General features: G+C 34.3%; 1 protein-coding gene across 1 annotated transcript in view; it reads right to left on the bottom strand.

Annotated features, from left to right (window-relative positions):
• LOC133324404 (hemicentin-1) overlaps nt 1-16,234 on the bottom strand; it is a gene marked incomplete at its 5' end in the record, with an annotated part of 177,357 nt that overhangs the window by 60,793 nt on the left and 100,330 nt on the right. Inside the window, one exon of the mRNA XM_061533244.1 lies at nt 10,529-10,651. Coding sequence (XP_061389228.1) covers nt 10,529-10,651 — 123 coding nt within the window. The remainder of the gene's footprint in view (nt 1-10,528; nt 10,652-16,234) is intronic.

The raw sequence follows: 16,234 nt of genomic DNA, 5'->3' as shown, positions 1-16,234 counted from the left end.
CTTTGGCAGACTCCTTCTCAATTTGTTCAAAGGTGGCTGTTACCGCTCTCAGTGTTCGACCCATTATGTCGATGTCATCGGCGTAGGCGAGTAACATGTGTTGTTTGGTGTACAGAGTGCCATTTCTGTTCACTTTTGCCTCTCGTATGACCTTTTCCAGCAGGATGTTAAAAAGATCACGCGACAAACTGTCACCTTGTCTGAATGCTCGTTCGGTGTTAAAGGGCTCCTATTTGATACCAGAAGTTTTTCAAAAGGTTTCCTTCTTTATCTCCACAGGAGGATGTGCCTGGACCAAAGGCTTCCGATAGTTCTCCATCGCATTACGTGTTGATACTGTCCGCAGAGTTGCCCTACACGCTGCGTTTTTCATATCAGTAGCATTACGACACCTCTGATCGTACCACGGATTTCTTGATGGTGGTCTTTCGTACCCAAGTGTTACTTTTGCTGCAGTTTGTAGGGAGTGAGCAATTCTCTGCTATTATGCTTCTATATTATTATCGGGACCAGGGGTGCTTTCGTCAAGCAGTTGGGTAAGTTGAGCGGAGTAGGCTTCTGCTATCTGTTGTGTTTGTAGCTTTTCGACGTCAAATTTCCGTGTTACATTAGATCGCACCTTTGATGCTACATTAAGATGGGTGCGTACCTTGGCTGCCACAAGGTAATGGTCCGAATCGATATTCGCTCCCCGGATCGATCGGACGTCTAAAACACTGGATGAATGCCTTCCATCTATCATAACATGATCGATTTGATTTCTCGTTGTTCGATCGCGCGAAATCCAAGTGGCCTTGTGTATATCAAGATGCTTGAATCTGGTGCTGCTAACTACCATGTTTTTTGCTGCCGCGAAGTCAATCAACCTCATGCCGTTGTCTGATGTTTCTTCATGGAGGCAGAATTTTCCGACGGTGGGGCCAAAGATATTTTCCCTTCCGATTTTTGCATTAAAATTTTAATGTCATGGCCAGGGCCATGGACGTACGCAGGGGGGCGGACCGGGTGACCCGGGCACCCCCGAAATGAATTTTTTTCACAGTAAATTTATGTAGGCAACATCGAATTTTTTCATTTTGTACTACCGATTTAATGTAAATAGTGCACTTCCAATATTGGTACAATTGAAGCAAAATTTTGCACAGCATACTAGATTAGGTTCCGACTGATGAATGCGAAAATTTTGTTGGAATCGGTTCAGATTTAGATATAGCTGCCATATATAGTTTTCTCCGATTTTATGTAAATGGAGCACCATACTGCCAATATTTATCCGATTGAGACAAAATTTTGCACAGCGTACTAAATTAGGTCATTGATGAATACGAAATTTTGTTGAAATCGGTTCAGATTTAGATATAGCTCCCATATATAGTTTCGTCCGATTTAAAGTAAATTGTGCACCAAACTCCCTATATTGGTCCGATTGAAGCAAAATTTTGCACAGAATACTGAATTAGGTCCCGACTGATGTATGCGAAATTTCTATGTCTACAGGATATTGTAGATATTAATATATTTTGCATGAATCCATAGTGGTGAAGGGTATCATATAGTCGGCCCTCGACGCCTCAACCCATTTTTTATAGTTCTTATGGGTGAACTCGCGGCACATATTAGCTCGCTATTTCATCGGGTGATGAAAATAGCTTCCCAGGTGGTACCGTGGGGAGGTCAGGGTCCACAAGTGAGATGAAAAAGGACCAAGATAAGCCTGGACTTCGCCATATTAAAGCCAATTAGAGCCGTTGCTTGGTATCTATCATCCCCTACGCCACCCAGATCAACACAATTACACAATTACATAATCTTAACTATCTAACTAAACATTAACTATCCATCGCTACAACAAAAATCTTCCTTGAAAATAACTGCTTCTAGAGTGAATGTTGTTGGACCTTGAATGTTGAACCTTGATAAATTTGAATTTAATTCTTAGTTGGAACTTCGCATTAACTGCGATACAACTACAAGTTATCAACATAGCCCAATATGCCTGATGAGCCGCTTAAGGATTTTTTTGTGTTTATCCTTTTTTGTTTACAACTTCAGAATAAAAACAATTCAATTTTCGATATATGATTGGAGGAAAAAATAAAACATAAACACATTGTCGTTCATAACTTCCTTGACAATGAAAACAATTTGGACAAAGAAGTCATTAAGTTGAAAGAGAAAGTTGTCTATTTTGAATGCATGTAGATTTTGACTACAAAGTGAAATTCGGATATGTTCTGGAACATTCGGTGCGCTTTTTACACTTTACACATACACTTTCCCTCAAAAGTTAATTTATGTTCTTCTCACATGGAACGATGCCAACATAGTGTTTCCCTACAAAAATTTGTATTATTATACCCTTCACCACACTGTGGTACAGTGTATTATTTCTGTGTGCATATATTTGGAACTGTCAAAAGGAAATGAGTTTGACAACTTGTTCCCTTTGAGTATATGCATAGAATCACTTTCTGAGTCGATTTCATGCATGTCCGTCTGTCCATGTTAAATTTTAAACAAGATACATTTCCCATTTATAATCCGATTTGTTTGACATTTGGCACAGCGTTCTTATTTTGCCCAAGCACGAACTCTATTGAAATTTGAGAACATCGGTTCAGATTAAGATATAGCTCCCATATATATTATTGTTTCATTTTATGTAGATGGTGTACTGAACTCAACATATATGTTGAATTGAGACAATTTTTTTCATAGCGTACTGAATCTAGAATGGCATATGTTAGGTGTCGTTGAAATCGGTTCGGAAATAGATTTAGCTCCCATATACATTTTCGTCCGATTATATGTACATGGTGTTGCAAAGCCCATATTTTTTTCGATTAACACGAATTTGTGCATTGCGTAATATATTGAGCCTTGAATTGTGAGTGCTATGTTTCGTTGAAAACAATTCACACTTAGATATAGCTCCCATATATATTTTCGTCCGACTTTATGTAAGTGGTGCATCAAATTCAAAAGATTATATATGGGCAATATTACCATTTTTTTTAAAAAATGAAGCCTGAATTCCTAAAGTACGTAGGAACAATTGAAAAAGCGTTAAGTTCGGCATGGCCAAACTTTAGATACCCTCCACCAAGCTGCTGCTTTAATATGGACATTGTCATTGATTTAATATGTACATTTCTATGTGTTGGTTCCTGGAGGCTATTACATCGTGTAGGAAATACCTTACAGTTGGAGTTGTAATTATTTGAGCTTCTATGCAAAATTAAGGACTTATATACATAGCTCTATTTATAATAAAACATTTTGGCATCACAATACCATCCTTCACGCTAAATATTAAAAATATCACAATATGAGGGATATGCGTAACTGGGGACCCATATATTATATATCATTCTCGAACCTGGCCGTTCAAGTTTTTTTTTACTTCAGTATCCCCCGAAGTTAGAATGATTAAAATAGATGGCTAAATCGTCATGCGAAAAGATGTGGATAAGCCCAAAACGCGGAAAAAATCAGATAATTATTTTAATATAAAAAAGGGGGTTGTATGGAGACTACCCTAAAAAGGGGGCGAATATTAATAATTTTTGGTAGGGAGATTTGTTACCATATACTACCACAAAATTCCAAATTACAGCGAATTCTGTTGAAAAACGCGCTCAAGAACCCCAAAATACCGAAAATTGGGGGGTACCCTTATATGGGGGCTATCCGCAAAAATTGACCTATATTCATAATTTTTCGTGGAGAACTCAAAATTACAGCCAATTCGGAGGACAAATATTATAAAAACCCCCCAAAAAATTCTGCAAATTAGAGTGTACTGTCATATGGGGGCTACCAGAAAAAATGGACCTATATTTATAATTTTTTGTGGACAAATTGCTAACCGTAAAAATGGACCTATATTCATAATTTTTCGTTTTGGTATCTATTTAGAACTAAAAGTACTAAATTACAGCCAATTCGGTGGAAAAATATGATAAAAACCCCCAAAATACTGCAAATTAGAGGATACTGTTATATGGGGGCTACCAGAAAAAGTAGACCTATATGTATAATTTTTTATGGACAAATTTGGAACCCACTAAGAACCCATTGTAGCAAATTTCAGCGAATTCGGTTGAAAAAAGTGCTCAAAAACCCCTAAATACCGATAAGTAGTCGGCACCCTTATATGGGTACCCGCGATATTTTCAAAAACTGTTTTTGAAAACATCGCGGATTTAAGGGGACCCCCCCCATTCTCGGCGTCAAAAATTTTTTTGATTGAATTCGAATCTACTCTAATTCTAGAATGTTCCTACAAAATTTTAAGTGAAAATCTCAAGAACTCTTGAAGCTATAGCCGATTTATTGTGTCAGCATCATGTGACGGCTAAAGGACTTCTCAAACTTTAAAAGCATTTTTCTCCAAACGAATGGCGGGCACGATAACTCAAAAACTAATAATCCAATCGGTTTCAAATTTTGACACGCTTCTCTGGGAGTGTTTAGCTCTCGTATGAACTAGGATAAAGCCAATCGGTGAAGATCTTCCTTATTTTTTAACTTAGTTTGTGGTAAAAAATAGGGGATTTTCCAAAAAAAAATTTCAAAGATCCGCCATTTTGTTAATTGTTGTGCGAAGTCAATAATCCCAGTTCATACGAGAGCCAGACATGTCCTCTTTCTAACACAGTTGGAATTTTCGGATTCCGATGTTCCAGTGAGGAGTTACCGCTGGTATTCATTTACCAGCCCATTTTATAATCTTAAAAATAAAAAAATCGTGAATGGGGGGGGGGTTCCCTTGATTAGATTTTCTGAGGATCATTTCCCTTTCAATAAATGACCTGATACGGATTTTGAACTTTTGCGAAAACAGAACTTTAAAAACTTCAGCCAATTTATCTCAAAAATAGTGTGAGCTCGGTCATCCATGGTTCTTAACGGGCCGCATTAAAATGGGTAGAATGGGTATGTATTTTTGTAAGGTGTAACCGAAATCGGATGCGCGTAAAAAGCGTATGGACTTTATGGAAATTATTCGCGTTTTACGAGTTTTTGGGTACATCAATGTACATCTTGCATTGATGTACCCAAAAACTCGATGTACCATCTTAGCCGTCAAATGAAATTTCACAAAATATACATGGATTTGAAGATAAACTTCAAATGATTTTGAGAATTGCGCGTTTTAGACACAATTTAAAATGTATATTTCATAATATAGTTTTATTTTAAAATTAATTAATATTTATAGAACCCCACGATTTATTGGAAGGGTCTTGCTAAAATCCGCAAGGTGTATACTTATACACAAGAAGAGATTATTTTTAGATATGTCAATTTTTGGGTGAAATTTTATTACAATAAAAAAATAAACTTGTGGGCATTATTTCTTCCAACCAAAAACAAATAATTTTTGCTCAATAAATTGTTTTTTGTCGCTGTAATATACAAACCGCTACACAAACGTTTGTGATATTGATACCGTTTGATTCATCATGGTGTTTAGATTATTTCTAAGTTAATTATTAGATTGATACATGTCACTAATATAGTGAAAATAAAGAAATAATCTCCTATATTTTTATTATTTTTATCATATTTCGCGCAAATGTGCTACTTACGAAGGAAGACATACATTAACGTTTTTGTCCACTGCGCTACTAGAAATGTTTTTTTAATTAGTATAAAAACAATTATTTACAAGAAACTAAACGAAAATAAATAGCAGAAAGGAGATACCAAAAGTTGTTCTAATTTATGTTTTTATCTTTCTTTCACAGACAGAGCTCCCACGAAAGGGTGACCGCTTTTTGTCATTAACATCAAAAACAAACGTTATTAAATGTTAAATTTACCATCAAACAAAATTTAATAATAACAAAATTAAAATTAAAAAGTTAATTATTTTCGGAAATTAAATATTTTTTTATCACAGCTGGCCACCCTTTTTCGTTTAAACTCAATAAAGATGTAATAAAAACAAAATCAATGACTTACCAACGGTATGCGATCTAACGACGAAAGTACTTTCGAATACGAAACGGTATAAATGAGTGAGATTGTCTGGCATATAATACCAATCTGTTGTGGATAGTACAATGTTAATTTGCAGAAATGCACTCCACTTAACATAACACTAGCACCCACAACATTTACTGCGGTCATAAGCCGTATACAAACTTCATTACCAGGGAAATAATCATTAACAAAACAAATGTATATGAAAATATTTGTATAATAGTTTAACCATGCAAACCAACCGTACAGAATTCACTCCAAATTCCTTTATGCTATTGGGTTTCGAGGGGTGCCGTAGGGGATGGCGTGTGCGCGAGTTCAGCCATAAGAACTATAAACAAGTGAAAAAGCGTTAAGTTCGGCCGGGCCGTTAATATCTACAATATCCTGTAGATATAGAAATTTCGCATACATCAGTCGGGACCTAATTCAGTACTCTGTGCAAAATTTTGCTTCAATCGGACCAATATAGGGAGTTTGGTGCATAATTTACTTTAAATCGGACGAAACTATATATGGGAGTATATCTAAATCTGAACCGATTTCAACAAAACTTCGTATTCATCAATGACCTAATTTAGAACGCTGTGCAAAATTTTGTCTCAATCGGATAAATATTGCCAGTATGGTGAATCTGAACCGATTCCAACAACATTTTCGGATTCATCAGTCGGAACCTAATCTAGTATGCTGTGCAAAATTTTGCTTCAATTGTACCAATATTGGAAGTGCACTATTTACATTAAATCGGACGATACTATATATGGGAGCTATATCTAAATCTGTTCCGATTTCAACAAAACTTCGCATTCATCATTCATGACCTAATTTATTACGGTGTGAAAAATTTTGTCTCAATCAGATAAATATTGGCAGTATTTTGCTCCATTTACATAAAATTGCACGAAACTTGGGCCAATTAAGTGACCTGTATAAGGGAGTACCCTTATACAGGGGCTACCCGAAAAAATGGACCTTTATTTATAATTTATAGTGGAGAGACTTGCTAGCTAATAAGAACTCGACGTACTAAATTACAGTCAATTCGGTCGAAAAATACGATCAGAACCCCCAAAATTCCAAAAATTTGGAGGGTCCGTTATATGTTACTACCAGAAAAACTGGACCTATATTTATAATTTTTATTGGAGTAATTTGGTACACAATAAGAACCCAATGTACAACATTTTAGAGAATTCAGTTATAAAACTAGCCCAAGAACCCCAAAATACGGAAAACTGGGGGTACCCTTATATGGGGACTATCCGAAAAAATGGACCTATATTTATAATTTTTAGTAGGGAGATTTGCTACCCAATAAGAACTCAATGTACCAAATTTCAGCGAATTCAGTTAAAAAGCGCGCTAAAGAACCTCAAAATACCGAAAATTAGGAGGGTACCCTTATATGGGAGCTATGCTTAAACGTGGACCGATTTGCTCCAATTTCAATAGGGTTCGTCATTGGGCCAATTAAGTGACCTGTGCCAAATTTCATCCAAATCGGATCATAAATGGGACCAGTACTTTGTTAACAAAAATACATTGACGGGCGGACGGACAGGCATAAATCGACTCAGAAAGTGATTCTATGCATATTCTCAAGAGGAACCATGGGTATATCTTGATTATTTTTGCCTGTTACAAACATATGCACAAAGACATAATACCCTGTACCACAGTCTGGTGAAGGGTATAAATATAGGGAACATACCAAAAAAATGAACCTATACCGAATATTCTACAAACCGATTTATGAACACCAAATACAAATTTCACCAATTTTTATTGAGAACCCCAAAGCGTGAACTGATACTAATAACGCTTGGTAGAATACACTGCGTATCATAACTATAGCCACACCTTTAATTCAATTGGTATGTTAGTTGACAAATAAAATTGACCCATTAAGTTATGTTTCACAATAAAACGATCAAAAACACCGAATTCTGCACTATCAAAATTACTGTTGTTGCATGACTATAGACGCACTTTTACAAAACTAGAAAAATTTATTTTTTTAAACTCAAATAAAATTAAATAACTTTTATAAATAATGGGTAGGGCCTCCCTAATTATGAATAAGTTCAACAATTTTATCTATCACACTGTTGATTAAAATTTTTCGCAAGTCTTCATCGATTGACCGCCAATCACCGATAATCACTTCTTGGAGGTAAAATACAGTTTGGTATTGGCGGTTTTCTGCATAGACACGATGAGTCAGGATTCCACACATGTTCTCGATCGGATTCTGGTCTGAAATTTTAATATTTTTCGATTTTAACCATACTTGAGTATGGCGACTTTTATGAACCGGTGCGTTGTCCTGCTAAAAACGAGTCCTTCATTGTTGCTGCTTTCCCAAAATGGCAATAATTTGTCTTCCAAGACTTAAACGTACTCCACTGAATTCAGACGACAACAAGGAAATGGCAAATTAAGCATTCCGTGGCTATAAAATGCTCCCAAGACCATTAAGGAACCGACACCGAAATATCGTTTTAAGAAATATCCTGATTCCGTCCGTAGATTTCTTCGATATGTTTTCTTAGTTGATTTTTTTGGAGAGAATAAATTCAATCTTGATGCCCCCAGATGGTTTTAGTTGTTATTGTTAATAATAGCGGAGTGAAACGATTTTTTGACTTTTTAAATGATTTATATGTTTATTTTATTTTATTATTTATATGTTATATAAATGCAGTTTTCCACAGTAGAAACCGGATATAACGAACAACGGTTATAAGTAACTACACATATAACGAACAAAGCTAATTCTTTGTTAGATATTTTCATTAGTTTTCTTAAACACAACAAAGGTTGAAAACTATTCGGGTAGTGTGTTAAAAAAATTTCGACCCCGCGTATAGATTTTTAAAGGAATAATTATTACAATGTCGTATGTTTTTGCAAAATGCATTAATATCGATTAATTCAGTGCCCATTTATCCTTTTAAGTTGTTCATATGTAAAAGTGAGATAAAACCATGCTTACTACATTCGAACACGAATATAGTAAACACTGGATATAATAACAACACTTTTTAATCCATCCTGAAAAAAGTAAATTTTTGATAATTTATATTCTACGGGGAACTCAAGCATTTCATTCCTTCGACAACCCATTTGCGGTTTGCGACTCAAGTTATTTATTTTGTAATCAAAATTAGAGTGTATTCGTTTTTTTTTTTTTGCGGAAAAGTTCTTTCTTCCTTTGACATTCTGTCCATCTTGAGAAATGCGTGCAAAATAACCTAATTTCCTCTTATAATTTGACGTATTTTTCGTCCATATTGTTGTTATTGCAAACCTTACTTGCGGTGACGTAGTAAACAACAATATGTTTCTTTGCTTTTATTTCCTTTATCAAACCAAATATCGAACATTTTATTGTTGTTATTCTGAAGTTCCCCACAAAAAACTCATATATCATGAAAATCGCAATTTGAGACCTACTGGAATCAAGTAAGTTTTGAATCGCTACACACACTTATTAACAGATATTAAAATATAAATAAACAGTACACACCTCCGCCAATACTCTCCATGTTCAATTTTTATGTTTATGCTTTGCATTTAGCGGTTTCAAACTTTTTAAAATACGTCTTAATTAAAAAAAAAAACTCTTCAATTTCATTTTCAAAGTGTAGAGTTTGGCTACGATTAGCACCGCTTTTAAGACACTTTTACGCGAAAAATCTTACAGAATCATAATTTTTGACATGTTTTCTTTTAAATACCATCAAAAAAATATATTATTTTCCAAAATTGGAAAAATGACTTTTTGCTCAAAAAACTGTCGAAATTACCTATAGTGCCATGGTACGATCGTAATACTACTGATGTGACAAAGGTAGTGAACGATTTTATATACCTCTGTACCGCCACAAACAAAACTAATATCATCAGCTTTGAAATCCGGACCAAGACCACCTCTCGAAAGACCAAACTCAGACTCTACAAGATCCTGATATTACCCGTGCTGATGTATGGATGAGTGTTTGAGAGACCGACGAGTTTGGAACAACCGTTCTGTCACAACCCGACTATATAAGTAAGTAGAAGTAGTAATGTAATATTCCCATTTTATTTTTTCTCAAATTTTTAATGATCGGAAGATTCAATCCGAGAGAAAATGTGTTCCACGGGGATCGAATCCCTTTTGGATATTCATGCTTAGGATGATTATAAAAAATTAAAGAATATCTCTTAGATTCAAATTAGATTTGGAAAAAATATCGCGATCCTATTTTTTTATATATTTTGTATGATTTCCTCAAGTGTTAAAATAAGATGCAAACTAAAAAACAACGTTTTTTGGTAGTAGTAGTAGTACTATATAACAATCTATGTACGTATACTTATATAAGAATTAGCAAAATATGTTATCAAAATACGTTTAAAAATTTGCCGACAAATAAAATAAAAGTTTTTTCTTATAAAAAATCGGACTATTAGTAATATGAAATTTAATATTTACACCACTTATTGAACTGATTTTAATATAAATAATTATATTACAAAGAGCACCTACCTGCGGCTATAATGTGAAATATGCAAGGTATTCGCTGCTTGCCTATTTTATTTGTAGCGGAGCAGAGAAGCGTACCATAATCGAGCTCTGTGACAGGTGTATATGTTACAATCGATGTAGTGCCTAAAATTATAAAAAAAATTATTCTTGTAGGAATATTATAGACTACTATACAATGTTTTATAAATATATAAAATATAAGTTAATTTTTTGTTCATTCCCACGCCTCTCACACCCGTCCCTGCCGACCGAGGGGCTATCTCCCTATATGCAGGGAGCACGTACACACCAAAGACCGGACTTCGGCGGGTTAGTAGTGGTTTTACAATACCGGCTACAGATAGATCAACTGCCGGCAATTAGTAATTATACAACAAATATAAATTAGAATTACATCAATACATACCATAAACTATCTTAATATACATTAAACAAACAACAGTAAGCAAAAGCTATAATACAAAATTGGACAACTGCTGCTCAAATGCCAGGGTCTACTGTTTCCAAGCCCAGTATAGAATTCTTGATAGCATGCAATGGACTACTTAGGCATATTACATTACTTATGCTACTATATATTAAACATAATATATAATTGGGTTGTTTAGTTCATAATTAGCTCTCCCGATGGACAATTTCAACGGTTCAAAATTACGTGTTCTTCGAGAGGGGACATTACAAATTATTTCTGCCGTAAGAAAAGGTGAATCAATCAGTCCACGTGTTAATTTAATAAAAAGTAATGCTCTTAACATAAAACTTATTCTTTTTAGTGTTGGAAGACTAATTAACGCAAGGCAAATATTAAAAGCTGAACTTGAACTGACACAATTTTATCACAATGACATTTATAAAATGGACCCCAAAGAATGCAACCATATTCTAGGACTGGACGAACAATACTAAAAAATAATCTTTTAGTAACGTAAGGGTTATCAAACTCGTTAGAACAGCATTTAAAACAACCTAATAAAGACACATGAAGATGATGCCTTAGTTTAGGATTTACATCATCTGCATACATTAGTATTTTGGAACAATCAATAACGGACCCAGATGACTTCTTGGCGGAACTCCAGAGGAAGCAATAATATATTTAGAATAGAAATCACTGAACAAAACCTTTTGGGTACGATAATCTAAATAGGATGAAATCCAACTTAAAATAATTGATGGGAACCCTATAACATTAAATTTATGGAGCAATAGCTTATGAACTACAGTATCGAAAGCATTACTGAAGTCTGTATAAATAACACCAATTTGCTGTTTATTTGCAAAGCCATTATGAACATGACATATAAATTCAAGAAGATTGGAAGCGTAGATCTGCCTTTCGTAAAACCGTGATGAAAAGGTCAAATAATCCTTTTTATAAAATGTGATATTCCTTGTCAAACTAAAAGTTCAATAAGTTTAGCTTCGCAATACATCTATAGTTATCTATGAAACACCTATTACCAGATTTACGAAGGGGGATAACAAAACTCGACCTCTTGAAGTGCGGAAAGCAACCTGTATTTAAGGAATAATTAAATATTTTTTAAGGGGTACAAATAATTCATTAGCATAAGATTTCAAAATATAGGTTGGAACTCAGTCAGGACCTGGGGAAAATGAGGAAAGTAATGCCTTTAGCTCAGAATAAACATCATCTTCAATTAAGCAGAAACGAGGAAAATGATTTAATTGATCAATTTGAAAATTATATCGACCACTAAATGTATTTTGAGTATAGGATGACTGAAAAAAGTCAGCAAATAGATTTGCAGTTTCTGTGTTGTCTGATGATTCTTTACTTCCATCTTTCATAAAGCTAGGAACTTGATGTGCTCTTCTCTTAGAATATACAAATTTTTTAAAAAAAGAAAAAATATTTAGGATTATTCAATAAGTTCAATCGCATCTGTGTTGAAAATGCTGAAAATTACATCGAGAATTTTCAGAATTATAGCGGCTCCTCGCCAATGAATACTTTCCATAATTAAGACCAGTATTTGAATTTTTAAATAATCTACTTTTTATATTGCGTAAACGCTTAAGAATCCGTGTAAACCAGGGAGGACTCTGATGATTCAATTTTTTACAGTAGGAACATAATTATTTAGAGAAATATTTAGTACATCGTAAAATCTTGATACACACAAATCAATGAAGAACGTACTTGCGCAATACTTGTTTCAGCAAAGTTAAGTTTTTGTGGACAGTGAGTGTAGGATGATAAATGTCTTCAGGAATTACATATGGAGAGCACCTAAATCGAATAGTTTTTCTTTAGCATTAAATACGTCATAACATTAAATACGTCATTTACCTGGTAAAGGCAGAATTCAAAAAACTTGATAATTATCAGAAAATATCTCTGTATCGAGTACATCAGGTTTAAGTCAAGTCTCGCTAAAATAATTACTTTATAATCACAATAGAAAGTTTTAAGGAACACTTTTCTCAATTTAGTATTAAGGCCTCTAACATTTTGATATAGAACCGGTAAGGCAATATTTAGTTTTTTTTTTTTTTGAACAGGTGGAATATTAACAGATCTACGAATGTGTTGATGTTCTCTGAAAACAAACTCTTTTACAAAGATAACATCGGGCTAAAACGAATTGTTTACTATAGAATTAACCAATTTGTTAGGGAATATTATTTAAAGATTTTTAAATCACTATCAGATACATCTTTTATTTTAGATTTTACATACTCACGGATGTTATCAGTCGAGTAGGGACATTATACAGTGGTCGAAATTCGTTTGAGCGCATATGATGTTTTTAAGATTTTACTATTATGTATTTATCTAAGAAGGTGTGCATCCATTCACTTAAGGAAGTTTGCATTCCTGAAACCCTTGTTGGATAGATGAAATAGTAAACAGCAGAATTATAAATTCAAGTGTGGGGGATACAAAAATCAGGAAAACCGTAACTAGATACACCCCTCAGGGTGTATAACCGTTGCTATGGTTATTGGTAATTAACAACATACTGACAGAACTGGACGGGAAAGATATCAAAGTCGTAGACTATGCAGACGAAGTCGTGATATTGATTTCCGGAAAATTTCCGTCAACAATCTCGGAGCTTATGCAAAGAGCCTAATCGACGCTGTCACGCTGAGCCAAGGCTAACACAAAAAAGACGGAACTGGAATGTTCACTAGGAAACGTAGGCTCGGCGTCTTAGCTCCGCCATGATTGGATGGAATGCACCTTCATCTGTCACCTGATGCAAAATACCTTGGCAAAATCGCTGAAGAACGGGCGGAGAGAGGGCGGATTGTACTCTATGCATGCAAGAAGTTCATTGGGAAAAGTTGGGGGCTAAAACCACCGACTATACACTGGAGGTATAACACCGAGTTAAGGCCCATCCTTTTCTATGGATCTCTTGTTTGGTCTCTTGGACTTACTAACAGCTGTCGGCTGTGTTGGGTACCAGGACACTGCGGCATCATGCGTAATGAATCTCAATCCACAGATATAGCAATCGATGGTTCAATCAAACCACCCATCTTTCACCTTTTTTGGAACTTTGGAGCGTTCTTCGACGAACGATCCAATGAACTTTGGCACAACGAACCTAGGTGCAACTCTACTAACGAAGAGAACCACCTGAGTAAAGCTGAAATTAGAGTAATGACAGGAGTCATTATTTGTCATTGCAATATCAGGGCCTTTAGCAGTAAGATATCGAATATCAAATACAAACCACAATCATTTTTCATACACTTTTTGAAATAATTAAAAAAAGGCATGTTTTGCCAGGAAAATCGTTTGAGCGTAGCTCATTTTAATATAAATAAGTGAAAAAGCGTTAAGTTGGATACCCTCCACCATAGGTATACTGACAGGTACGTGACATGAAAATATAGGGAAGATACCAAAAAGTGAACCTATACCGATAATTCTATAAACCGGTTTATGTAAACCACTATGTACACCAAATACAAATTTCAGCAATTTTTAATGAAAACCCCACAGCGTGGGCTGATACTAACAACTACTACTGCAATTTAGATTGCAAAGTCAGTTTACATAGTGTAGGAATTATCGAATATTTGGGGTTATAATTATGTAAGGGCTACACCAAGAGAAAAAATTACGACATCCGTATACAAAATCAGTACATACGGTGTGAATAGTGTATCAACACCGTTTGTATTTAACTTGAACACTGCGTTCTCAATTTGATACCGAGCTTTTAACAACGGTTTCGATCACGAACGTGTACAAGTTGACAACATCAGTGCTCAAAAGTTGTCACCATAGCGGTGTCGAATGGACATTCTTTAGTGTCAATTTTGAAGTATCCATACCGTTCCATTCTCATTTTGTTCCCAGAGTAATACCAATAAAAACAAATATTTTTATTTATTTCAAACATATTTTATTAAAAAAACATGCGTTTACACATATAACTTTTACTTAAATAAATCAAATTCATATCATTCTAAGTGAAATGTGGAAATAATAAAATCTTTAAATCTTTATATCGAAATCAATATTTAAATATATTATAGCATATGAGAAAATTAAACAAATTAAAATTAAAAATATTCACTAATTTGGCTGTCCTTTGCCCATTCTATAAAAAAAATGTTTGCATATTTAAAGTATGTAAATCTCTTTGATATTTTCTATTTGCCTTGACCCGATCCCCAATTGTCACATTCTCTTATTAAAGAAGTTTTCAGTGATTTAGCAACCGATTCATGCACCTCCGCAAACTTATATAATCTTTTTATAAATGCTGCAAACTCCGAAATGTTACCTGTGCCCCTAAAATATTGACAAAAACAGTAAGTATGACATGCTAGAATTCGTAGTATATCTAATTTATTTACCTTTCAAGTATTTATAAACAGACTCCATATTTATGGTTTCCAAGAATTTTATAAGTTGTTCATCGTCTTCAGCATCCTCTGCAACTTTGGCGTTTGAAATTCGTGTATTACTAACCAGCATAATATCACCGTCGATTTCCACAAACTCGCCAAATATATAATTTTGCTCTTGAAACTCGATTTTCTGTATATTTTCCATTTTGTAATTCATTTTTTGCACATGCGTCTATTCTATTTCAGAAACACAATAACAATGAATAAAATGGATTCAATTGGCACGTGTTGCTGCTGATTTAAACACAAATGAATACAAGTCGGCAACATTCGTTGTCATATTCTCGAGTTTGACAACATCCGTTGTGACATTCTTAAATTTTACAACATATCGTGGTCAAATACTAAGAATTGTAAACGCCTGTTGACAAATGGACAACAAGCGTTGCCAAAACAAAGGTGACAACCATGATGAAAACTCGACAACGAACGGTCTTAATTACGCAAAGTGTTTTTTCCTTAGTGTATGCCAAAATTGGAACTCATTAACTTAATTTAATGTTTGTAATTTTAATCATAACTGAACAGTTCTCAGTCGTAAACCTGTTCATTTTTTCAAGAGAAATATTGCAAACACATCAATATCTTTATCTGCATACTTTTGTCGGCCCAATCCATAACAAATTCTAATCCAAAAAAACAAAAAAAAAAACATCAAAGAGATTTGAAGTATGCAAAAATTTTTTTTATAGAATGTGCAAAGGACAACCAAATTAGTGAATATTATTAATTTTAATTTGTTTAATTTTCTCATATGCTATATTATATTTAAATATTGATTTCGATATAAAGATTTAAAGATTTTAT

The sequence above is a fragment of the Musca vetustissima genome, unplaced genomic scaffold, assembly GCF_032173495.1.
Source record: "Musca vetustissima isolate MV318-11 ecotype Yass unplaced genomic scaffold, APGP_CSIRO_Mvet_v1 utg12726, whole genome shotgun sequence".
Lineage (NCBI taxonomy): Eukaryota > Metazoa > Arthropoda > Insecta > Diptera > Muscidae > Musca > Musca vetustissima.
The sequence above is the reverse complement of the archived record's forward strand: the minus strand, read 5'-3'. Positions and strand labels throughout refer to the sequence as shown.